The sequence below is a fragment of the Hemicordylus capensis genome, chromosome 15 (assembly GCF_027244095.1).
Source record: "Hemicordylus capensis ecotype Gifberg chromosome 15, rHemCap1.1.pri, whole genome shotgun sequence".
NCBI classification, from domain to species: Eukaryota; Metazoa; Chordata; class Lepidosauria; order Squamata; family Cordylidae; genus Hemicordylus; species Hemicordylus capensis.
Genome location: NC_069671.1, coordinates 5,844,902 through 5,871,383, shown reverse-complemented (window position 1 = coordinate 5,871,383; position 26,482 = coordinate 5,844,902). Strand labels below are relative to the sequence as shown.

General features: G+C 47.7%; 1 protein-coding gene and 1 long non-coding RNA gene across 5 annotated transcripts in view; one reads left to right on the top strand and one right to left on the bottom strand.

Moving 5' to 3' along the window:
• The first annotated feature begins 733 nt into the window (after nucleotides 1-733).
• On the top strand, nucleotides 734-12,874 carry LOC128337867 (uncharacterized). Of its 2 annotated transcripts, XR_008312451.1 has the most exons (4): nucleotides 734-6,252; nucleotides 7,529-7,705; nucleotides 10,460-10,631; nucleotides 12,581-12,874. It is a non-coding gene; the product is annotated as an uncharacterized LOC128337867 (long non-coding RNA). The 2 variants fall into 2 exon arrangements; XR_008312450.1 differs by lacking the exon at nucleotides 7,529-7,705 and having other exon boundaries at nucleotides 738-6,252.
• Nucleotides 6,921-26,482, bottom strand: part of COMT (catechol-O-methyltransferase) — a 32,844-nt gene continuing 13,282 nt past the window's right edge. For all 3 annotated transcript variants that reach the window (XM_053279381.1, XM_053279383.1, XM_053279380.1), the window contains exons 2-5: nucleotides 17,523-17,811; nucleotides 14,597-14,790; nucleotides 12,541-12,672; nucleotides 6,921-10,585 (exon numbers count right to left, since the gene is read on the bottom strand). In XM_053279381.1, the coding sequence (XP_053135356.1) occupies nucleotides 10,406-10,585; nucleotides 12,541-12,672; nucleotides 14,597-14,790; nucleotides 17,523-17,811 (795 nt within the window). In that variant the 3' untranslated portion in view covers nucleotides 6,921-10,405. The remainder of the gene's footprint in view (nucleotides 10,586-12,540; nucleotides 12,673-14,596; nucleotides 14,791-17,522; nucleotides 17,812-26,482) is intronic.

Sequence of the window (26,482 nt, the reverse complement as noted above, 5' to 3'; positions counted from 1 at the left end):
TGTCACTTTGGTGTGTGCCCAAGCTTCTTGATACTACATCCCCACCAATAGCAGTCGTATGTGAGTCCTGTGCCGGAGAAGAGACACCTTAGCAATGTGTGCTGGGACTGTGATGGGAGCTCAGACCGTTCCTCCCCCCACGCTTTGTCCAGTGACTATCTTGCTCTGCTTGCATGTATCAGTAAGTAGGCGTTAATTGGTCCGTCGTCATAGGCCTTGTATCCCATACTGCCTTGGCACCTTCCCGCTGGCCATGGCCAGACGAACCACCCCCTTCAGGACCCCCCTCTTGGTGAATGCCATTGGTTTACCCAAATCTACCCGCTGGAGCTGATGGCTAACGATGGAGCCTCCCTATGCAGGGGCACTCTATACCTCAGATGCCCAGATATTTAGGACCCACAAGAGTGCATAGCTATGCCCATCATGGCGGGTTTATCCTCCTCCCAGGGGTATCACACCTAGCTGGCCACAATAGCAGCACCTAATCGGATAGTGGATCAGATTTGGGCCCGATTCATATTGGCCAGTGGCAAAATCACGTGCTCATGGGGGTAGTTCCAGGTTGGTGCTCACTGCAAAGATGAGGAAGGTGCTGCCTTGGAGCTTTGGACCCCCGGAGTCTGGATCTGTGGGAAAGATCAGCCCACGGTGAATTGGTGCAGATGTAAAGTTGAATCATTGATATCTGCCGACCTGGGTGGGCATTTCCAGAACTGGGGGGTGGGGGGGATGAGGGGGGGTAAATACTGGGCCCAACAGGCAGCAGATTGGCAGTGGTGTGGGCAACCCCAAAGGGAAGGGGGGTCCCTCTTTGGCTGGAGTAGTAAAGATACCACTCTCTCTTATATAAGGGAGAAGAGTTTGGTAACAGCCAAAAACTTTGGTTGGCGAGTGGAGGGAAGTGACTATGCTTTCCTGGTGTTTGAAAAGCCAGGCGAGGTGTGAGAGGCTGGGTGACCCCCTCTGTCCTAAGGCCCCCAGCAGGAAGGGTTCCTTAGTCTCTGGAAAGCTCGCTAACACGAGAATGTATGGTTCAACTCCGATGCGGTTGCCTAGACTGATGCCGAGTCGGACTGCTTGGGCTCCCCCTTGGAGACTGTTTTAACAACTTCATTGCTTCAGTGTATTTTTGATGTAAGCCCCTTTGGGCGCTCTCTGAATGGAAAGGCGGGATAACATTCCCCTAATAAAGAAATAATAAAGCGTGTAGAATGGTTGGTTGTTACACGAAGCCGTTTCCCATTCTAAGTGCAGTGGATGGCCTGGAGAGATTTGCTTAGGGTTGCAGCTGTTTCATGATGCTGTAGAAGCAAAGGCATTGAGCAGCCTTCATCTAGCCCCACCGGGCTCTTGCTACATTCTTAACCAATCACGGCTCAGTCCGGTCTGGCACCGTGGGACTCTAGCTTCCTTGGCCTTCGCTCTTACGGCACGCCGGAATTATCTTTATTGTGCCAAATCCCCCGATTAGGGATGCAGGCAGCTGCCATATACTGAGTCAGAGCATTGGTCCAGCTTGCCCAGTCTTGTCTACACTGACTGGCAGTGGCTGTCCAAGGCTTCAGGCAGGAGTCTCTCCCAGCCCTACCTGGAGATGCTGCCAGGGATGGAACCTGGGACCTTCTGCATGCAAGCCTGCAGATGCACTTCCACTGAGCTAGGGCCCCGTCGCCGAAGGGGGCTATCTTACAGCAGGCAGCGCTCGCATGTGGCCCCATCCAAATGCAAACCAGGGCAGATCCTGCTTAGCAAAGAGGACAATTAAGCGCGGCTTCTTCCCCAAGCCCCTGGTGTGCTCCAAGATGGAAGCTGCCATCCATAATGGATGTTCTCTCCCGCTCAGTTATTCAGGGGCCTATCGGCACCACCTTGGTGCTGTTGAAGCTGGGAAAGGTTCCGCTTTGGGCTCTGAGGGACGCCCTGTAGTTTTTAAGGGAAAGCAGAGATCAGCTGCTGCCTGAATGTCTACCCATGAGATGATGTCCTGCCAGGACGTGTGGGATACAGAGGTGTATGGCTACACATGGATGCCAGGGAAAGTTTCCCCCCCATCTCGTTTTATGCTTGACTCTGAGAACATTAGGATGCTATCTACTCCCCACCCCCCTGTCACTCCCTAGCTGCATCTGGCAAAGTCAGGTAGCCTTGAATGGCAAAGAGAAGCAGGCACACCTGTGTGGGACAGGTAGGAAGGTGGGGTGGTACCACCTGGCCCAAGCACACCAGCTGTGTTCTCCTCTGTTGCCAAGGTTGGGAGGGATTCTAGTTTGGTGAGTGCGCTGATGTGCTCAGCCTGTTGGAACTTGTGGCAGCTTGGACAGAGGGAGACATCCATGCTTCTAGTCTTCTTGGAGGTATTTCTGGAGGGATACCTCAAATCCTGGAACCAGATCTGTGTTTCAAAAGCTGGTTGACACTCACAGCCCTGGAAGTAATTTATATAGATGAGAATGATTACTCCTAGCACTGGGCTGAAAGTTCTTCTCAGAACTTTTCCTGATCTAAAGATCTAAAGTCTGGAAGTTCTTGGGACACTCCCTCTGCCTGTGCCCTATATGTTGCTGCTCCCACCCCCTGCTTTATGGTCCTGGCAATAGCGGTGATCACAATCCCAGCAGGCCTGACTATGGCCAGGTGCCATTTTCTGGTTTACCCACTAGTCAATACTGAGTGAGGACAGGAATTAGTGCCCTTGCTCTGATTTGACTTCATGATGACATCATGTGATGGCCCTTGCACCCAGGCAAAGGCATCCCTAGAGCCTGGGCTACACATGTGGAATCAGGTGGTGGAATCCTTTCATGGTATAATGAGCAGTGCTGCTTCAGGTGGAGGGGCCACATTTTAATGCTGTTCCATGTGCACACCTCCCTGCAGGCAGAAATCTAGCACATCTGGTAGAAAGCACTCCCTGCTGTGCTTGTTTTCTATTTGCAGAGAGTATTTTTCTATAGGGGAGTATTTAGAAACAAACAAAAATCCCCTACAGTCCAAAGTGGTACAACCCATTCGGACATCAAGTGAGGAGTATGCCTGCATCAACGGGACATTAGTAGTACAGGCAGATGGTGCACGATCCACCTGAGTTATGCAGGTAGATATTGCACTGTGTTCATGATGTCCTGCCTCTTAAGAACCTTAGAACAGCCCTGCTGGATCAGGCCCAAGGAGGCCCATCTAGTCCAGTAGCCTGTTTCCCACAGTGGCCCACCAGATGCCTCTGGGGAGCCCACAGGCAAGAGGTCTGTGCATGCCCTCTCTCCTGCTGCTGATGCTCCCCTGCAACTGGTATCGAGAGGCATCGTGCCTCTGAGGCTGGAGGTGGCCCACAGCCACCAGACTCGTAGCCACTGACAGGTCTAGTCTTCTGAAACTCGTGCCACAGTAGACCAGCTGGTCTCTTAAGGTCCACAGCACTCTTTGAGTCCTCACGTCTATGAAACACTAAGCAAAGAAGCAGCCAAAATGTGAACGGGGGAAAAGTTTCTGTCCCAGATTTGAGTGGGTATAAGTTAGAAAGTGGCAGCAGGGTGGCTTTGAGGTTGCCGCGTGTGGGGCCGCCAGAATCCAGCAGAGGGCATATTCATGTGCAAGACCGGTGCCCTCAACACAAGCAGCGTCCTGGCGGATTTAGAGCCAGTGTGTGTAAAAATCATGTGCCTTAAAATGTTCACAGTAGCAGGGCATTAGAGGGGGCCCAAACCCGAAATAGGACAAAACCAACCATGTGTCATCTCGTGTAATCTTCCTCAACATGATTGCTGTCGTTTTAGACCGGTGAGGCGAGGGGAACAGTGTGTGTGTGGGACGGGGGGGGTCCTTTTGCATTGTATTTACACTGTACTATAAGCAGACCGGCTTGGTTTTAAGAGTAAGAGCGGGGGATTACGCTTTCACAGAACCAATGTTTAACATAACTCGAATGTATTAATATTATTCTAGGAACTTTCCGTAACACAGACAAGTAGAATGCTTGTTGAAACCAGGTGTGTAGGTTAACAATTTGATGTGTTTTCAATAAACAATGCCTGAATCAAACACGTGTGGGGCTGGTTATTTGGGTTGGCGCTGGGCGCCCTTTGGGTTGGGAGACCAGGTCTTCCTTGTCTGAGCATTCATGGCGCTCCTAGCAATGGATGAGGTGAAGGGAGCTCAACTTCATCAGCGTTCTGCTGGGCTGGGGCTTCTGGCGTCGGAAAGGGAAACCGTTCACCGTGTACTAACATGGCCACAAGCCACTTGAAGAAGACAGCCAGCTAAAATGAAATGGATTATTTCTACACATTGACCTTTTACAGCTGTCAGAACCCGTTCGTTGTGAGCTCATCACCCGTTCCGGTGATGTCAAAGGCGAACCTGGAAACCGCGGGGCCCTCATCCGTTTTGGATTCCGACAGTCTCCGGTGTACTGCTTTGACTTGGGTCTCTCTCTCTCTTGGGTGCCGGTTGGTGTCTCCTAACAGGCTTGGGTGTTTCTCGTTAAAGGAAAGCTCTGCCTGCCAAAACGTTCCTTTCTGTTGTTTGGATTGGGCCTGCCTTATTCCTGCGCAGCAGTTTTCTTATCCACAGTTCAGACGTGCGAGAACCAAGCCCAGGAATAAAGAGAGGCCAAGTGTCTCTTGAAATGGCAGGTGGGGAAGCCGTCTCTCACGTCCTGGTTCGCGTGGGTAAGTGATCCAGCAAGCTTATGTGGGTTCCTACCACGTTCTGTGGTTGCCTTTGCAGCCTAATAGACATGCAAATGGACTTCGTAAGTATGACTAGTGATGTTGCACCAGATGGGGCCAGAATATTGCGGGGAACTTGGTGCTTCCATAATGAGTGAGCCAGTTCAGCTGTCTTGCAGGACCATTGGTAAATCTTGGGCTTGTCCCATGTCAAAGGAACCTCTGTTCTCTGTAATTTTTTCATCTGTGTGCGGAATGAGTTTTTTTCCAGGTGGCAGTTTCAAGGCAGTGTGTGCGCACCTGCATTCAGAGTGGGGCCTTCCTGCTTCATCCTGTGCGGCATCTAAAATTAACTCAGCGGACATCAACCAATTTGTGAGTGCACGCATTAGAGGGAAAACTGATAGCAACATAGGAAGCTGCCATATACCGAGTCAGACCCTGGGTCCATCCAGCTCAGTATTGTCTACACAGACTGGCAGCAGCTTCTCCAAGGCTGCAGGCAAGAGATTACCTGACCCCAGATACACGAAACTGCAGATAACAAATCTGTGTGTAACAAGAGCATTCAGTATATAAATATCAGTAGTATTCGTATTCGCCCTATTCAGACGTTAAGTTGTACAAGTATATGGTAGTCTGTGTGCTCTAATAATGCTTTTATTATTATTATTACATTTATATCCCGCTCTTCCTCCAAGGAACCCAGAGCGGTGCACTACATACTTAAGTTTCTCTTTCACAACAACCCTGTGAAGTAGGCTAGGCTGAGAGAGAAGTGACTGGCCCAGGGTCACCCAGCAAGCCTCATGGCTGAATGGGGATTTGAACTCGGGTCTCCCCGGTCCTAGTCCAGCACTCTAACCACTACACCCCACTGGCTTTTGTATGGATAACTATACCTCTGCCCATTTTCAGAGTGAATCTGGATGCAAACCCTCAAATGGGTGGTACAGATCGGAAGTTAAGTGTACTGCTGTGCCTGCGTTCAACATAGCATGTGTGTGATTATTCCCGTGTACAGTTCTGTGCCTAAGTACACAGGTGTGAGTGCTCAGCATAATGTCTGAATAGGACTAGAGTGCAAAGCTCCAGGCTGGCAACCCTCTCTGGAAGGCAGGTGAAGTTGGGGGACGAAAACCATTTACTAACCAAGGCTCCCAGCACAAGGGCAGGAATCCCCGGGAACCAGTCCGGTCAACTTATCATGCTAGAGGACGACATGCACTGAAAGTAATTTTAGCTTCAGGGTGTTTTATTTTCCTTCTGAGCATTTGGATTGCTTTGGCTGAAGTTACTCCACAAATCTGTTCTGGGGCTCGGGAAAAGTGGGGAACTGGAAACCCTTTGGTTGTCAGGCTTCCCAGACGGTGTTGCTGAAATGATGACATGGCTCAGGAGTGCTTGGGCACCGTTCCTGCAAGGTCCTGCGTTGACATCTCTGCTCAGGCCTGCTCAGCATTAAGAACATAAGAAGAGCCCAGCTGGATCCAGCCAGTGGTGACCAGCTTCCAAGTGTGGTCGGCCGGATGCATCAGGGATAGACTGCTTCTGGCCATTGGGGCTCCATTTAGCAATCATGGTAAGTAGCCGTTAGACCTTTGCTGCCTGTATTTAATTCCCTGTTGAGAACATCTTCGATCATATAACAGCAGTGAATTCCATACTTTGTGTGTTGTGTATACATGTTACAGATGATTGTTGACTGAAATTAGTTCCAAAAGATTTTATGCATTGAGTTCTGGTGCCTTTTCTTTGATCGTGGCTACAGATGGTCTCTCTTTCCTCCCATTCTTTCCTCGCCATGATTAATGAATGCAATTCTTCAAATGAAACCACGGTCTTGTGGATAAATGGGAAGCAATAGAGAGAAGGCATCAGCAAACGACCCCAATATTTCTTATTTGGCTAATTGATCTTAATTAAGCTTAGGACGGTTTGTGGTCCAAAACATGCCGCTGTACAGTTGGGGAGTATTTTGACTTTCTAATTCATCAGCGGTGTCTTGAAAACGGGCAACACATACTCGCTCCCAAAAATGGATCCATGATTGCAGAGCTTTGGAAACTCTGGGGCTTATTATTAGCCCAGAGAGAAGTAGAAATTGTGTCCCTAGAAACTGTGAGCTGCACTAGAAGAGCTCTGAGACCTCTGCCAGCTCGCACTTTCTACGATTTAATGTCTTGCAGGCAGCATTAATGATAAAGAGTGCCGGCAGCAGTGACACAAGCGCAGGAATTACACAATGAGTTCTCTTTGGAAAAACTATTTTTATTTATAAATCTGAATTGCATGTCATTTTAGACCAGTGACCAGCAGTACGTAACTTTTAGCAAGACGCGGTAATTCTCTGTGTTGGCCTCTCACTTGTAAGCAATGATGTGACTTGGCTGTAGAAGGCGGAAAGGCAAGGGCCAACTTAACACGTGACACTGAACATGCCTGGCCTTTCAGGCTCATTTCTTTCCAATGCAGACAGCAGCCACAAAGCAGGGAGGGGAGAGGATCAGGAACCGTGCAGAAAGAGAACTTTTCCCCAAAACACTTCTCCCCCCACACACACACAAGGTTGCCATTTGCTTGGAGAGGGAATCTGCCAGTTGGCTCCAGTGGCAACGGACGACTTAGTGACAAACCTCTCCCTACACAGAGACCTCTCTCTCCTCTCTTTCTCCTCTCTCCTCTCTTCCTCCTCTGTCCTCTCTCTCTCTCCTCTCTCTCTAATTTGTACACCGCCCCAAACTTTCGTCTCTGGGCGGCTAACAATAGCATAAAACAAGTTAAAAACATATACAAAAACTAAAAAATAAATAAAAATAAACTAGAAATTAAAACCGATTTTTTTTTTTTTTTTTTAGGAAGCCGATAGAGCTTGGGCAAAAAGACGGGTTTTCAGTTGGTTTTTTTGAAAATTGCCAGAGATGGGGAGGATCGTATCTCAGCAGGGAGCACATTCCACAGTCTCGGGGCAGCGACCGAGAAGGCCCGTCTCAGTGTATCCACCAGACGAGTTGGCGGTAACATTAGGAGAGGCGGTAAGAGCCACAGAAATTTAGAACTGAAGGGTCCCTTAGAGCTCTTCAAAACCCTCTACTCAGAGGAAGAAAGGGCAACAGCATCTCTGAAAAGTGCTGTCCAGCCTCTGACAGAGGATCCATCTACCTCCATTGCTGGAGGTTTTCAGACAAACGGCTCTTACTGTTAGGAAATTCCTCCTAATGTCTAGCCTATATCTGCTTCTTCCGCATTGCTTTATTCCTTCCCTCAAGAGCAACAGCCCTGCAGTTAGTTGAAGAGAGTGATCATGTTTCCTCTTCGTCTTCTCTCCTCCAGGCTAAGCAGACCCAGCTCCCGCATAGGTCTTAGTTTTCAGACCCCCCCCCCATAGGAACATAGGAAACTGCCATATACGGAGTCAGACCATTGGTCCATCTAGCTCAGTATTGTCTTCACAGACTGGCAGTGGCTTCTCCAAAGTTGCAGGCAGGAATCTCTCTCGGCCCTCTCTTGGAGATGCTGCCAGGGAGGGAACTTGGAACCTAGATGCTCTTCCCAGAGCGGCTCCATCCCCTGAGGGGAATCTCTTCCAGTGCTCACACATCAAGTCTCCCATTCAGAGGCAACCAGGGCAGACACTGCTTAGCTATGGGGACAAGTCATGCTTGCTACCACAAGAGCAGCTCCCCTCGTCGTCTATGCTGTCCTCCTTTCAACCCACACCAGTTTATCAATATCCTCCTTAAAATGTAGTGCCCAGAATGGCAGCCCAGAACAGCAGAGGGGTGGGGGGACCCCCCCTTCTCATGGTTCCAGTTCTGATCATCCTCACCCCCTTTATAGGTCACTTCCAGCCTCAGAGGCAAGATGCCTCCAAATGCCAGTTGCAGGGGAGTAACAGCAGGAGAGAGGGCATGCCTTCATCTCCTGCCTGTGGGCTTCCCAGATGCATCTGGTGGGCCACGGTGTGAAAAGGGATGCTGGACTAGATAGGCCTTGGGCCTGAGCCACCATGGCTGGCATTTCAATGCAAACAATTAGCATGAAGGGCCAGGCTAGGCATTTAACGAGAGTGTGTACCTTGGCCCCAGGAACAGTAAAAGAAAGCTGAACAGTCATCAGTCAGCATGACTGGTCCCTTTGACAAACACAACATTTCCAACAGGGTTCTAATGGTTTGTTTTGTGTGTGTGTGTTCTACTAGAGAGAGGTGTGATGGGTGTTCAGGAATCAAACGCCACGAGTCAACCTTTCCTTCTAAGACCCGTTTTGCTTGACTAATCTTATAGCGACTGCTCCAGGGTAGGGGGGCATCAGCCTTTTGGAGGTGGCGTGCCAAGCTGTCATTTCTTCACTCCAGCATCCCTTTTCTAATTTAAGGTTTCATGTGCCAGGAATGCATTTTAACATCGAAGGTCTCTCTCTCTCTCTATAAACAAACATTGGTAAATGATGTTTTTAAATTGCTTCACGAGCTTATTTCAAAATAAAGCAAAATGCAGGCCTTATCAATTTACCAGTTTAGCATTTCCGGGACAAGCAGAATTGCTTGGCAACTCCCGCTCATAATGTCTGTTCCTTGACAGCAAGGTGGAGAAATTTCAAATTGGGCACACACCTGCTTGGTTTGGAGAGATGATTTGCACAGGAAATAAATACAGCAGAGAGAAGATAAGAGCAGAGCCCTCCGTCCAGACACACGCACACTTTGGCAGTGATCCTTGATAAGTGAATTGGGGTATTAGCATTGTGTGTCTCTCTAGGTCTGTCTATGAAATATTGGATGGCTTCCAACTGCATGTTGCTTGCAGGACTGTGTGTGTAGTGAAGGGTTCCCAAAAGTAAGAAGCAAAGTGCCAGCCGAGGTTTCCGCCTCCTCCAAACTAGCAGACACAGTCAGTTGTACAAAATAAGCAAATATCCACACACCCCACTGGCAAGCTTTCAAGAATCAACCTACTCACTGGTATTTCTCACCAATTATGTTTAGTTAAAAAATGCAGATTATCTGGTCAGTGACTGTAAACAAACTGGACAGGACAGGGGGGGGGGAAACAGGAAGCACCCAGCCCAAAAGCAAAACAAGAGGCTAAAACGTTGCCCCTGGAGAAAGCCTCTTGTGGCTGAAACGCATCGGGCTCTTTCTTCACAGCACCTTGAGATTCTATCTCTTGGTTTGCTTTTTGTGTTTGGCTAAGGAACACAAAGCAAACTTTACGATTTTGGACTTAAAGCCGGTTGGCCTTGCTGTTTTTAGAAACAGAAGCCCAACCGATGCAGTTGATTTTACCATGTTTCCATTGATCATTGAAAATGTCTGTAAATCAAAAGTAGAAAAACCACAAAACTGTCCTTGGATGCTACACCTAGCCTATTTCGACAAAAGCGCCTCCTACAGCCCAGCTTTCTTTTTAATAGGGTTAGTCGATTAAATCATTAATGGATTTAATATGATCCTTTTAAACCAGGCCTGTTCAACTTAGGCCCCCCCAGCTGTTTTTGGACTACAACTCCCATAATTCTCAGCCACAGCAGCCAATAGCCAGGAATTATGGGAACTGTAGGCCAACATCTGCAGGAGGGCCGAAGTTGAGCAGGCCTGTTTTAAACAGAGGGCTCACATCATAACTTGCTTTAATTGCAAGTCCAAAATGACAGAAAGCTAAAGCACAGACAGGACTAAGGCGTGTGCTCACAGAGGTACTGTTGTGAACAGAACACAGGTTCTCTCTCAGTTTCTATCCCAGGTAGACAGCCTTTTCCATGGCATCCTCTGCCTTCATGTACTCCAGGTGAGAAAGGAAGGTGGTGCACTCAAAGCGCTGGTTGTTCCGGATGTACTTGACGAACTCGGGCGCCCCAGGGAAGATGATATTGTCAGCCAGGAGAATGGAGCCCTTCCTCAGCAAACCACATTCCTGGGGAGGAGGAGAAAGAGAAGCGTTCTGGACAAGGAATCTCAGGGTAAGAACTCACAGTTCTAGTGTGGCTCCCGGGGGTGAGAGGCCTTAGAAAAGCTGGGTCTTTCTTCTGCCTTAATTGGTTTCAAAGCTGTTATACTTCCCCTAATAATAACTCAGCACAATGTGGAGTGCTTTTGTTCATTTCAACTGGGTCTGTGCAGGAACCTTCACTCTTGGATCTTTAATTGTTGGTAGGAGGAGAGTATCATTTGGATCTCAACAGGGTGGTTAAGGGCATCTGGAGAGGTCTGGCTGTGGGTGCCGCCAATTTGTCTGGCAGCTACTCGGGGACAGGCCTTCTCCGTTGCTGCTCCTGGACTTTGGAACGCGCTCCCTGCTGAAATCAGAGCCTCCCCAGCTCTGGCAACTTTTAAAAAGGCGCTGAAGACACATTTATTCACCCAGGCTTTTAATTAGATTTATAGTTTTAATATTTTTAATGTTGGGTTTTAAATGCTTTAATGTGCTAAACTAGCTGACCCCAACACAGAGCGTCTGTGTGCTCTTTCTACACCCCCCCCACCCCCCATACCTGCCCCAGTCTCCGGCCGGGCCCAGCCTGCAGAGCTGAATGCTGCCTCTGCAGCGACCGGGCACACTGCCAATTCTCCTGGGTGCGCCTCAGCCAATCAGACGCATGTTCTGATGCACATTCCAAAGCACACCCAGGAGAATTACTATACTAGATGATTTCAAGTGTTAATTGATTTAATGTTTCAAACAATTTTAATTGTAAACCACCCAGAGACGCAAGTTTTGGCCGGTACAGAAATATTTTAAATCGTAAATGAAACAAAATACTCTCCAGGCAGTTTCGGTAGTGGGCGGGATACAAATTTGCTTTGTATACAGAATGCCTTTATGCGTCACTGTTAAGAATCCCTTACTTGCAGAAGTTATCAGACTTGGGTCCCCCCAATGTTGCTGGACTACAGCTCCCATCATAGCCAGCCACAGTGGCCTTTGGCCATGGGAGTTGTAGTCCAACAATGTTGGGGTCTTGCTGATAAAACTTACACATGGCCGGTTAGGGTAAGAAGGACCTGAGGCATCTGTGTCAAACAGGATGCTGGATTAGATGGGGCCTTGTCTTGTATCCAGCGGGTGTGTTTCACACAGGTTCTAGGCACTGTTCCCTCTAACAGGGATTCCCAGGTGTTGTTCACTACAACTCCCAGCATCCCCAGCTGCAGTGGCCTTTGGCTGGGGATTATGGGAGTTGAAGTCAACATCTGGGAGTCCCGGTTAGAGAACACTGGTTCTAGGCTGTGTTGGGCTTCTAGAGAGCTCTGGAACACTATAGTGAACTATACTGAAAACTCAGGCTGCATAAATAAACAAATCTAGAAAACACGTTGCACTAGGTTTCAAGTGTTGTAATCTTCATCATTCGAAGGCGGGATTCGAAGGCAGAAGTTTCCTTGAACAAATCGTCTCAATAAAGACCCCTTTTCCAACATCCAATGAACAACATGTTAACCATTCCTGAATAAATATCAAGTAGATTACAATAATACAGTAAGACAAGACATAGAGGCCTGTCTAATTGTTTTTGCATATATGGTACATCCTTTCTATTATAAACTTCTTTACAATATGCTTCCATTACATTCTATATTTCCTGCATTTTATTGCAGTTAGCAAGTTACTCTGTGCCAAGCGTTCCCAACTAGTGGTCCTCCCGATGTGGCTGAACCACAACTCCCATCATCCTCGGCCGCAATAAATTGTAGCTGAGGATGATGGGAGTTGTAGTTGAGCAACCTCGGGAGGACTACTGCTTGGGCATCTCTGCTCTGGGCCATGGCACAGGTGCAGCGCTACGGAGTTGGGGTCAAGGCCACTCAGGACTTGCACAGAATTCCGGGATGCAGCTCGTAATTGCTACGGAGGAAAGGGCTCAAACTCACTTGCAGCAACTTGGTGTCTGGTGTGTATCTTTCTTTCCAGTGGTCCAGGAAGACAAAATCCAGGGTGTCCACCTCGTATTTTTTCTTCAGCTGCGGGATAATGTCCTCCGAATGGCCCTCGAGGATCGTCACCTGAAAGCCAGAGCATTGGAATGACTGAGCCAATCTTGGATGCTTGCGCAGCTGGGTGCCATTTAAAGCTCCAGTTGCTCTTCACTGCTTGTGTGAATTGCCTCGGTGTAAAACTACAGCTGAACCACGGCGAGGGGGATCTGGGTTACTTGTTGAGTGTGTGTGTGTTTGTGTTTAAATAAACTGGTTCAATTGTTTCTTACTTCTTCCCAAAACGTTTCCTCTCTGTGCAATTATACACTGGGTGACCTTGCTTCTGGTAAGGGGCAATTGACCCTCTGCGAGTGATGAGGGAAATGCCCTGCTGGGAAGAGTGTTTGGCTTGGCTCAGGGTCTCAATCAAGCCTTGTCATGAAAAGGAAACTGAACACACGGAGGAGCTGAAGAGGCTGGGATGACTTCCTCCAGAGCAGAGCTGAGGGCAATGCCGGTGGAAGAACAACTTCCCAAGCAGCCGAGCCAGAGTTGCTCAGAGCAAAGCTGCCCTGATGGGGACAGGGGTGTGTGTGTGTGTTCAAGCTTAACTTACAGAGACAGGGTGGTGGTCTGAGCTTAATGGGGGAGAAGCAATGTGGGCCCGAGTGCAGAGCAGTGTTCCTTCGAAGGCATGCGCAGCACAGGTTTTTGGATGTCCACTCTGTTAATTTTAGATCCCGCTCAGGTTGAATCAGGAAGGCCCTATTCTGGAGGCACACGTGAGCACACACTGCCCTGATACTGGAAGCGTCAATAGTTCAAAAGTGAACTTTCCTAAAGGGCTCACACTCTAAAAAGACACATAAGTTGGGTACCAGGAACAGCCCCCCCCCCCCAAGGGACTTTGTGCTGGGGCTGGATAGGGCCAGTTGCTCTCCTCTTTCAATCAAGAGAATCAACACCACTTTTAAAGAGGTGTCTCTTTGCTCCATTAGCAGGGGGCTGGTGTGTGCTCCAGGTTCGATGGGTCAAAGGGTCGATTGGGTCAAAGGGTCGATTGGGTCAAAGGGTCGATTGGGTCAATTGGGTCAGTGGGTTAAAGGTTCCAATGGGTCGATTGGTCAAAGGTTCGATTGGGTCGATTGGGTCAAAGGGTCGATTGGGTCAAAGGGTCAATTGGGTCAAAGGTTCTATGGGTGTAGACTCTACACTGACTGGCAGGAGCTCTCCGAGGTTTCAGGTAAGAGTCCTTCCCAGCCCTGCCTGGAGATGCTGCCAAGGATTGAACCCGGGACCTTCTGCTTGCCAAGCAGGTGCTTTTCAGCTGAGCAACAGCCCCATCCCCTAAGGGGAGAAAGTGCTTTTCTCCAAAGCAAGTTAACTTCTGGGGTCAGAAGAGAAAAGTGTCTAGGAGGTGGGGACAAACTGAGGGTGGTGGTGGTTGGTGTCTCAATGGGGGCTGTGCTGGCAATTGAAGATATAGCCACCAAAAAAACCCCACCACAAATTGCTAAGCTGTCTAAAGCATAAAGGAAATTGTAAAGATCATCATCATGCTTGCTCTTACCAAAACACCTGCTTTTAAGCAGACCTTAATGTTCAAGGCCTCTCTAGTCCAGCATCCTGTTTCCCACAGTGGCCCACCAGATGCCTCTGAGAAGCCCACGGCATGCCCCCCTCTCCTGCTGTTGCTTCCCTGCAACCGAGAATCGGACGATTCCTACCTCTGAGCCTGGAGGTGGCCTATAGACAGCAGATTAGTAGCCATGAATAGATCTGTCTTCCATGAATTTGTCTAAGCCCCACTTAAAACCATCCAGGCTGGTGGCCATCACCTCATCCCAGAGCAGAGAATTCCATAGATTAATGACACACAGTGTGAAAAAGGACTTCCTTTTGTCAGGCTTCAGTTTCCTGGGATGACCCCTGGTTGCAGTGTTGGGAAGGAGGGAGAAAAGCAGCTCTGTATCCATACTTCCCACACCATGCATAATTATCTACAGGGTACCTTATCGCTGACGCCAGCAATCTCGATAATTTCTTTTGCGATCGCGGCAAACTCGGGGTTGAATTCAATGGTGAGAAGCCGAGCCTTTGGTTTCAAAAGCCGAGCCATCCGGATCGCTGAGTAGCCAACGTATGTTCCCAGCTCCAAAACGACCATGGGGTCGGCCTCCTGTACCATCTGATCAAGGATCAAACCTGGGGGCGCAATGAGGTGGAAACTAAATCAACAGGAGCGGCATGTCAGTTGGATGGTGTTGATAGAAGAGTTGAACAAGCAACTCATTTTTGCAACTAGAGGTGTCTTGACCAGAACAGTGTAGTGGTTAGAGCAAGTCCCACATTCCCCACTCAGGCATGAAACTCAGTGGGTGACCCTGGGTTAGTCGCTCACTCTCAGCCTAGCCTCGCTCACAGGGTTGGTGTAAGGATAACTGGGGGGCAGGGCATGCACCATATTTACCCCCAAGGAAGAAGACCCTAAATTTAAGATGACCCTGCAATTTAGAACAAGAAAGAACTTGGGGAAAAAGGTAGTCTTGGATTCAGGTAAATCCAGTGTGCTGCTGTGAGTTCCTGAGGAATGGACATAAAATGCAACTTCCAGATTGTTTTCCTCTGAAGCACAAAATGGTAACATGCAAAGTCAAAACTATTAATACTCTCTACCTTTTTTTTTTTTTTAAAGGGGGCATCCAACAGTACTAAGCATGTTTTGGAGTGCTGCATCTAACCACCACCTGGCCGTCTGAATTGCATGCCCTCCAACATTTCCCTGATAAAAACAGAAATGCTTACAACACTAGAATTCCCTCTTCGAGGGTGACTGCCCCAATCCCCTGCCCGTCACACGTGGCCAGAGGCTCTACCTGTCTGCAGTGCCTATGTACTTGGCAAGAGGTGGGTTTCTATTCTGTCTGAAAATCCAAGAAGGAATCTGCTCTTTAGGTGAAAAATATGCTGGAAAGGTACTGACCAATCTACGATCAGCAATTCACAATCGCTCAGTTCACACACTGCATTCCACACTTGTGCAATCCGTGTACAAAATACACAGTTGTTCACATGTACACTACCCATCTGTACATCTGTATCCTGCACTTCAGGGATCCTGTGCCCAGGGTCCGTTTAAAAATTCACACATTCATACCGAGTGAGACCCTTGGTCCATCTAGCTCAGTATTGTCTACACTGACTGGCAGCAGCTCTCCAAGGCATCGGGCAGGAGTCTCTCCCAGCCCTACCTGGATATACTGCCAGGAATTAAACCTGGGACCTTCTGCATGCACAGCAGATGCTCTTCCACTGAGCTATAGCCCCACCCTCTACAGGGAATACTGTACAGTGTTCACAAGTAGTCTCCCATCCAAATACAAACCAAGGCAGAACCTGTTTAGCAAAGAGGCCAATTCATGCTCACGCAGCAGGGAAGTAACTTGCCTAGCGAGCAAGAGGTTGCCGGTTTGAGTCCCCGCTGGTATGTTTCCCAGACTATGGGAAAACACCTATATCAGGCAGCAACTATATAGGAAGATGCTGAAAGGCATCATCTCATACTGCCCGGGAGGAGGCAATGGTAAACCTCTCCTGTATTCTGCCAAAAAAACCCCACAGGGCTCTGTGGGCGCCAGGAGTTGACACCAATTCGATGGCACAACTTTATTTTTTACTGCAAGACCAGGAGCATTTCCAGGCGGGGCTTTTAGCTTGCTTCTCCTCCAGAATGGAGGGTGTGCATTCATCTATCGGCCACATTTACCCTGAAGTCCCTGCGAGCGATCGAGGAGCACTTCAGACACGATTTGAGTTTTTCATTGCGCATTGGAGCATAGCCTGGATTATGTCTAGGGTTAAAAAATCCACTTTTTGCATCATTGGGGGGGGATTCAAACTCTCAGTATAGCCTCGCAGTAAACCCAAAGTAAAGCCTGCTGCCTGGAAATGCTCCTACTCTAGGAACATAGGAAGCTGCCATATACTGAGTCAGACAGATGAATAGCACCGCGTGACTCAATGAACTAGAATCGGAATGCTCAAAAAATCAACCCCAATTTTATATGGCACACGTATCTGAACAGAAATAACACACCAACTCTACGGAACAAAATACATACAAATGTTGCAAAAGCTCTTAAACACAACAAACAGAGTCCTCTATAACACTTTGGTGTGATCAAAACAGTTCTTATCTTTATAATCCAGATCCTTCACAAGCTTTGTCCATCTATTTGGTTGCAACTTCTTCAATAGCACTGGCGATATATTGATTTGGCAATTGCTCAGGGTTTATCCTGGGAGACCTTTGAGGTTCTCTGCAAATTTTGGATTAGCCAATACCAGACCCTCTGTCACAAGGGAAGTAGCCAGCTTTTTCGCTTCTGCCATCAAAGTGCATGGCAAGCTGATACAATCTCAATTATTCCGAGTCCATGTTTCTGTCTTGAGTGTCCCACAGTTTTTTTGGTCATTGTTCTAACTACTCAATTTTTGTATTGAATGTCTCTTTGTTATGGCTATGGATAAGCAAATAAACTTGCTTAATTGATTGATTGATAGAACACTCCTTAGGAACATAGGAAGCTGCCATATATTGAGTCAGACCACTGGTCCATCAAACTCAGTATTGCCTACACAGACTGGCAGTGGCTTCTCCAAGGTTACAGGCAGGATTCTCTCTCTCTGCCCTATCTCCGTGATGCTGCCAGGAAGGGAACTTGGAACCTTCTGCATGCAAGTATGCAGATGCTCTTCCCAGAGTGGCCCCATCCCCTAGGGGAATATCTTCCAGTGCTCACACACATCACGTCTCCCATTCATATGCAACCAGGGCAGACCCTGCTTAGCAAAGGGGACCATTCATGCTTGCTGCCACAAGACCCACTCTCCTCCCATTTCGTCCAACCTTACATTCTCCTCTAAAGGGCACGCACCTTTCTCGTCTCCTACGTTCATGGCCCACTCTTTCTGGGAGCAGTACTTGTCTATGCAGTCCATGACGCTCTCGGGACTCCCTTTGACCGCATTGTACGACACGGAGTTCAAAATCCTCTGCTCCTTGCTCTGGTCCATGACAAAATTGGTGATCTTCTCTAGGACAATTTCGTTCCAGAAGATGATCGCGTAGACGTTGTTTCTGAGGAGCACGAAGAGGGCCACCACCACAAGGACTGAGCCGACACCGGCAGACACCAGGATGGTCAATAGCCAGCCTCCCAGCATCTGAAACGACAAAGAGCACAGCAGACCATGAGTTAAGGTGGGCCCCATGGGGGGGGGGAGGAGAGAGAGAGAGAGAATATGAATGCCTCCTGCCGGGTTTAAGGTAAAACAGGGGAGAGCTGGTCTTGTGGTAACAAGCATGGCTTGTCCCCCTAGCTAAGCAGGGTCTACCCTGGTTGCATATGAATGGGAGACTTGATGTGTGAGCACTGTGAGATATTCCCCTCCGGGGATGAAGCCGCTCTGGGAAGAGCAGAAGGTTCCCAGTTCCCTCCCTGGCAGCATCTCCAAGATAGGCCCTATCCACCATGTGGTGGGGAAAGACTCTTGAGGAGACCATGGACAGCCAGGAAAACAAACCAATGGATCATAGAACAAATCCATCCAGAATTTTCACTCAAGGCACAAATGACCAGGCTCAAACTATTGTACTTTGGACACATTATGCAAAGACCCAGCTCCCTTGAGAAGTCCATAATGCTGGGGAAAGTGGAAGGAAAGAGAAGAAGAGGACGACCAGCAGCAAGGTGGATGGACTCGATCACGACAGCAGTGAATGCACCACTGAGAGACCTGAAAGGCCAAGTGGAAGACAGGTCATCCTGGACTGAAAATCGATCTATGTGGTCACTAAGAGGTGACACCAACTTGACGGCACTTAATCAATCAATCAAGACCTATATAAGAGACACACCACATGAGCACATGTGCAACCAACCCCTTCTCCTCAGAGTTACGGGGGTGATATCTCTGCTCAACTGGAATGCTGCTATATCTGCCAGCCAGCAGTTCCCAGGGGAGGGCATTCATACGGGCCCTCGAGAAGGCCCATCTTTGTTAGGGAGGGGGAGGAGGTTTAGATCATCTGCTGGGGCTCTATAAATAAGGACAACACAGGGATTGCCATTTCTTAGAGATAAGTTCCCGGAAACAGAAACAGGATGGGGAAACCCACATGGTGTGTTATGCAGACTTTCTCTCTGCGCATGATGCTAGGCATGCCAGAATTCTGCACATGTGGCCTTGAGCACGGTTGGCATCTCATTTAAGCCTAGTCTGCACCTAGGTCCATGTGAAGTGCTAGCAGACCCTGGGCTGCGCATTTTATGAGGGGGACTGGGAGGAGAGTACCCACCTCCTCCCTTTAAACTTCTTATCATTATGCAGAATGTGTTATGAATTCAGAAAACGATTAAGGTTGCCATGGAGACGTGCTCCACTTGCAGCACAGTTGGTGCTTGTTCACCCATCTATTTATCTTCATGGCACAGAGAGTCTAAATTTGCTTCCAAGTCTTTGGGGAGGGGGGGAGGGCCTCTTTTCTTTCTCCTCCACGTGGTCGGCAACGTTTATGATGCCTTTCTTTGCGTTGCAAAGGAAGGGCCTTCAACCTCTTGTTGAAAAGAAAAAGGTCTCCTCGAGACCTTAGAAAGGGAGCTAAACAGCTTCGGCCCAGGATATTTAAGAGAATGCCCTCTTAGTTATAGGAGCCCCATCGCCCATTGAGATCATCCGGAGAGGTTCGTCTGCAGCTGCCACCGGCTCGTCTGGTGGCTCTGTTGACACCCCGAGACTCCGGAATGCACTCCCTGCTGAAATAAGAGCCTCCCTGTCTTTTACAACTTTTAAAAAGTCTCCAAAGACACATTAATTCACTCAAGCTTTTTAACTAGACTTGTGGTTTTATATTGTTTTAATTTGTTTTACGTTGCTGTAAACTGCCCAGAGACAGACGCTTGGGGTGGTGTATAGATATAATAAACACACGTGATCACTGCAAGATATTCCCCTTAGGGGATGTGGCCGCTCTGGGAAGAACATCCAATTGCTTGCATGCAGAAGGTTTCAAGTTCCCTCCCTGGCAGCATCTCGAAAACAGGGCCAAGAGAGACTCCTGCCTGCAACCTTGGAGAAGCCGCAGTCAGTCTGGGTAGACCAGGGCTGCTCAGCTTTGGACGTCCTGGAGATGTTGGCCTGCAGTTCCCATAATCCATGGCTATTGGCCACTGTGGCTGGGGATTATGGGAGTTGTCAACCAAAAACAGCTGGGGGTGGGTGGGGTGGACCTAAGTTGAGCAGGCCTGGTGTAGACAATACTGAGCTAGTCTGTCTTGGTCTAAGGCAGTTTCCTATGTACCCAGATCCACATTTAACATGAAGACAGGTATTCACACACAAACGTAAACAGACTTGTGAACCCAAGTGCAATATATTAAGGTGGTTCTCACGATGGTTCCTCTGGTCGGAGAAGGCTCCAACCCAAACTTGGGAACCATACAAACTCTGGATTGGCCATCGTGAGAATTCTACAAGTAAGGCGGGGTGTGTGTGAGGGGATGCTCATCTGCAAGTTGGGCACGGAGGCGGGAGACAGGCTTTCCCGCTACCATCACTCTGGAGTTGGGCACACCTTCTGGGCTCACTGGTCCCGCCTGCATCCGCACCCAACTCAATCAATCCATCTTTATTACATTGTTAAGGTTTCTCATTGCCTCCTCCCGCACAGTATGAGATGATGCCTTTCAGCATCTTCCTATATCACTGCTGCCTGATATAGATGTTTCCCATAGTCTGGGAAACAGACCAGCGGGGATGTCTGAAAGGCAGCATCTCATAGTGCACAGGCGGAGGCAATGGTCAACCCCTCCTGTATTCTACCACAGACAATCACAGGGCTCTGTGGTCGCCACAAGTCGACACCGACTCGACGGCACACTTTACTTTACCAGATAAGCAGCAGACGGCCATTTCCTTCTCTTCCAACCCTGCTTGTAGAATTCTGACAATGGCCAGTCAGGAACACGGACAACTCCCGAGCTACGGGTAGGCGGGTTCCTCTTGAGACAGCCGTCTTGAGAAGAGCCTGAAGGTTTGGATAGGCCTACTGAGTTATTTAGCTTTGTTGCCTTTGGGGATGGATGTAAATCAGGCCTGCACAACCTGTCCCTCCTGCAGATATAGAACTATAACTCCCATCACCCTATTGGCTACTGAGGAAGATGAGGATGGGATTTGTAGTCCAAAAACAGCTGGGGGGCTGAAGTTGTACAGGGCTGCTCTAAATCCACAATAAATCCCTGAAACCGATTTTAAGGTAGGTGGATTTTCAAACCACTCCTGGCTGCTGCATACTTCACACACTTGACCACCTTAAATCAGAGGAGAACTTATTCGCTGGCGCGGTTCAATACTTTCCTTCTGCCATTATGGATGACAGATTTAAGGGGATACCACTAAGGAACCGGTTATGTCCATGTGGTTCGAGTGACATTGAGTCCGTCTTACATGGTCTTTTACACTGTGCCTAATACAGGGACATTCGTACTATCGGGATTGAACCATTCTTAACAAATAGGCCAGGTCGATCAGAAGAGTATTACATCTCCTATCTCTTGGCGGATCAACCTGCAGTTGTTACAGCGGGGACAAAAAGATTCTGTGCGGCAGCCTGCAAACTGAGACGGGAGCAACTGATTAGCTGTAACTGAGATTTTTGTATACCGGGATGTTTTGTTATTTAGTTTTACTGCTTTGATTTCGTTTTGTTCTATGCTGATTTGTATTTTGGTGTGTATGTTGACTGGTCACTGACCATAATAAACTATTACTACTGCGGGCAGCAGCGATATAGGAAGATGCTAAAAGGCATCATCTCATACTGCATGGGAGATGGCAATGGTAAACCCCTCCTGTATTCTACCAAAGACAACTACAGGGCTCTGGATGCCAGGAGTTGGCCGATTCAACGGCACACTTTGCTTTAAGTTTACTGCCTCTTTTAAGGGTGTGGTTGGTCCCACAATAAAACAAAGTGTTCCTTCTTCTCCGTTTCAATGTTTCCCTGTCAGCTCTTTTGGAAGAGAGACACAATGGGGTTCTGCAGCATGACAACTGTCTCTAACTTTGCCCTAGTGGGGAATCGGAAACTGTATCTGATGTCTTATGGCTATGCAATTTTCGGAGATGAAAGAATTACGTAAACTGATACCGCTTTAGATTGACTCTTCTCCAGGAAAGTCAACAGAATAGAATGATATTTAACCTTCTTGGCAATGGATACATCACCTTATGTAACTGAGTCAGCTTATTTATTTATATTTGGGATTGTTCTGTGTGTATATATATTTGTTTGAGTTGTAATGGCCCTTGGCCAAGGAGTTGACTGACTGAACGCAAATCAGTCAGTTGCAACTGCATTTTAAGCAGTTCAGATTTGCAAAGGGTTACATGAAATTGTGGGCCATTTTGATGGTGTTTCAATTTTGTTAACGTGATACATGCAGTTCATTTCTAACCGTCCAGTCACCAGAGCTCCTTCAGGTTTTAACCTTTTTGCTATCCGATGGGACTGTATATTTGCCGGTCATGTTTTCACTGCCAAGTCATATGAAAGTGTGCACAAGGGGGACTAATAGGAGAGAGGATATAAAATTATTTCATAATTTATGAGTTTATAAAACTATGCATAGCAAGGAGAAAGTATATAGAAGTCCCCTGCCCCCCCCCCACACCCACACCCCCCAAAACAGGAGAGCTGGTCTGGTGGTAGCAAGCATGACTTGTCCCCTTAGCTAAGCAGGGTCCGCCCTGGTTGCATATGGATGGGAGACTAGAAGTGTGAGCACTGTAAGATATTCCCCCGCTTAGGGGATGGAGCCACTCTGGGAAGAGCAGAAGGTTCCAAGTTCCCTCCCTGGCAGCATCTCCAAAATAGGGCTGGGAGAGACTCCTGCCTGCAACCTTGGAGAAGCCGCTGCCAGTCTGTGATGACAATACTGAGCTAGATGGACCAAGGGTCTGTCTCAGTATATGGCAGCTTTCTATGTTCTTAACACTAGAATCATAACATGATACTGATGGCCAGGAAATTTAGGACTGACAAGAGGCTGTCCTTTTTCACACAGCACAAAATTCATCTATGGAATTCTCTGCCTCAGGATGTGGTGATGATGACCCAGCTTGGATGGCTTATAGACCAGAGGTCTGTGGTGCTCCAGATGTTGCCAGACTACAACTCCCATCATCCCCAGCTATAGTTTATTGTGGCTGGGGATGATGGGAGTTGTAGTCCAGCAAAACCACCCAGTGAGGCAAGTTTTGGGCGATATAGAAATATTTTAAATACATAAATAAACAGGCATCTGGAGGACCACAGGTTGGGAATGTCTGGCTTAGAAAAATTCACCTCCAAATTCACCTCCTGGTCTATCACCTCCAGGCTCAGAGACAGAAGGCCTCCGAATACCCAGCAGCAGGAAGGGGAGCATCTTCTGCTTGTGGGCTTCCCAGAGGCATCTGGTGGGCTACTATGGGAAACAGGACGCGGGACTAGAAAGGCCTGATCCAGCAGTGCTCTTATGTTCGGTACAGGACTGACCAGGAGAGGGATCTGGGGGTCGTGGTGGACAGCTCGTTGAAAGTGTCGACTCAAGGTACGGCAGCTGTGAAAAAGGCCAGTTCCATGCTAAGGATCATTAGGAAGGGGATTGGAAATAAAACTCCACAAAATACATACAAAACTATGGTGTGGCCACACTTGGGAGTACTGCATACAATTCTGGTCACCACATCTACAGGAGGACATTGTAGAACTGGGAAAGGTGCAGAAGAGGGAAACCAAGATGATCAGGGGCCTGGAGCACCTTTCTTATGAGGCAAGGCTACAACACTTGGGGCTTTTTAGTTTAGAAAAAAGACGACTGCGAGGAGACATGATAGAGGTCTAAAAAAATCATGCATGGGGTAGAGAAAGTGGAGAGAGAGGAATTCTTCTCCATCTCACATAAAAAATAGAACCAGGGGTCATCCCATGAAAATGACTGCCAGGAAATTTAGGAGCAGCTAATGGAGGAACTTTTCCACACAACGCATAATCAACTTGTGGAATTCTCTGCCACAAGATGTGTCGACAGCCAACAACCTGGAAGGTTTTAAGAGGGGTTTGGATAACTTCATGGAGGAGAGGTCTATCAACGGCTACTCGTTGCAGGGCTATAGGCCACCTCTAGCCTCAGAGGCAGGATGCCTCTGAATACCAGTTGCAGGGGAGCAACAGCAGGAGAAAGGGCACACCCTCAACTCCTGCCTGTGGGCTTCCAGCAGCATCTGGTGGGCCTCTGTGTGAAACAGGATGCTGGACTAGATGGGCTTCCTTGGGCCTGATCCAGCAGGGCTGTTCTCATGTTCTTATGTCTGCCTCCATGTTAATATGAATGCGCATGTGCAAGATTCAAGCTGCCATCTGGATTTTCTACACAGGGCATCAAAAAGACTTGGCTGGCCCTGAAAGAAAGTTTCAACCCACTAATAAGTTATCCCCCGGATGAGAGGGCAGTAATGTTACATCCCACTGCAATATCATTTCTCATACAACCCGCATCTTCCGAGAGCCTGGTTGGCCACGCAGAGATTACAACAACTCCCGATGGACCTGCAACCAATGCTACAACAGTCAGATACACAAAAGATTTATAATCCAATCTCCATTTGATTAGTTCACTCTAACTCAAGGAGAATGCAGGAAAATGAGCACCAGTCCACTTTCCCACCAAAGGAGTTCTCCATCAGGCTGAAGGCATCGACGGGGAGGAAAAAACAAAAAGATCTGGCTAATAGTGCCTTGGGAACGAGGCTCTCAATCTCACTGCAGAGACGTTACTGCTAATAACCAGAGGCTTTCGCAGCCAAGTGTAATAAGCTTCAGCAATTACGCAGCGAGTGTATTTTTCAAAAAGGCACTGCAAAAATTAATTAGGTCTTGCAATAATCCGCCATCGCCAACGGCCATTGTAAAACCAAACACAAAACACACAAATTAAAAAGCACACACAGACACATTTCAGAAGAGAGAGAGAGAGAGTAAACTTTTTTTTTAAAAAAAAAAATTAAAACACAGCCACAAGATTAGATCCATTTTGCATCCTATTTACTGTATTCAGGATTCTTTAGGCAATCAGCTAGGCATTTGTGGTTGTTGATTTCAAGCGACTGAAGCAGCACTGACTTGCATTCATCCGCCCGCTAGCAAATATCGCAATGCAAGACGGGCCAAAACAAACCAGCCACGATGCAAGAGATTCATGATTGCAGCTGCTTTGAAGTAAAGAAGGAAAACCTGGCAGAACCAACTGCTAATTTAATCAGGGAAGCAGTGTTGGGCAAGACATTTAACCCTTTCCCTCCTGCACTGTTTCCCTAATCTCAGTCACACACCCCACAAACAGGATTCTACCCGCTGAAAGAATCAGTATCTACATCAGTACCCAGGAGGGTTTATAGCTTTGCAAGTGTGTGATTTAGACCAGGGGTCACCAGATGTTGTGGGCCAACAGTCCCATCATGAGAATTGTCGTCCAACAATATCTTAGGGCACACCTGGCTTATGGAGGGCAACAATCTGACACTATGTTTTGAGATGGGGGAACAGAGGCTGAAGGAAAGTGACTTGTCCAAAGGCTCTTTATAGCTCCAAGTTAGGCCTCCAAGGTCCACATCGATCATCCAAAACAGAATTATAAGGTTCAAGAAATGTTGGCTCTGTTCACCAGCCAGACAAACATTTTACTTGTCAAGTTATGTTGGTACATTACCCATCAGGATTTTTTCCCACTCGTCAGACATCATTTTTTACTGTCACTGACAAGTAGACTAGTGGGTTTTTTGAGCCCTGACTATAACAGTCCTCACCATTTCATGGAGGAGAAACCAAGTTTAAGAATATCCGGTTGTCAGAAAAACTTTAATCAGAAAGGTTCGCATGGAAACGTGGCACTCGGGTGAGAACACCCACAATTTCTAGCCCATCTGTGTCAGATTTGCAAGCAAATTCCTCATGTGCTTTCGAAAAGCCTTGGCTTGTTACTAGCTGAGGAAATGGAAAGCGATAAGAATTAATTTTTCCCCTAGCTATGATCAGAGGACAACAATCTTCCCCTTTCTGCACCCACTGATGTTTTCGTTTCCTCTATAAACCAAGACCAGCAGACATTTTGACGGCAAAAACCGAGCAACTTCACCATTGAGAAGATGTTGCTATAGCAATTTCCAATAAAGCATGTGATGCTTTGCTAGGAGACAAAAGGTTATTCTAATCTTGACTTCAAGCAGGTAACGGGGAATATACCATCTCAGAATATAAGCATCTAGGAAGCCTGTTTTGATCCAAATTTGGCCACGACTATTAACTAGGTTTCCCAAATATCTTGCCTAAACAAGAGACATTTTTCATGTGGAAGAAGAGCTGAGCTCAGAGAAAGATCTAAACTCTTTCCTTTGCCTAGTCTCCCAATCTTGTAATTTTAAGTTCATTACAATGGCAACAGACATGAGCACATTTTACATTTTGATTTAGTGCTTGTCTTTAAAATGTGCTTATTTAAAACCTGAAAGGAGGGGGGGATTCCCTTCTCCCTCCCTCCGCCAAATAATGAGATCTCAAAAGTTGTAAGTGGAACCCACTGTGCAAATTAGATACGCTTTGCTTAATTTTATAAAACGTCCCCACCTGTAGCATTTCCAGAATCAGCGTTTTCCACTATGCTATAGTATATTGGAAAGCAAGATGTGTGGGACTTACTCTGAGTAATAATGCACAGAATCGAAGCCCTATTCATATACCTGGGGTAGATGTTGTGGGGAGGCTTACTACAGACTTCTACGGGGTTCTTAAACC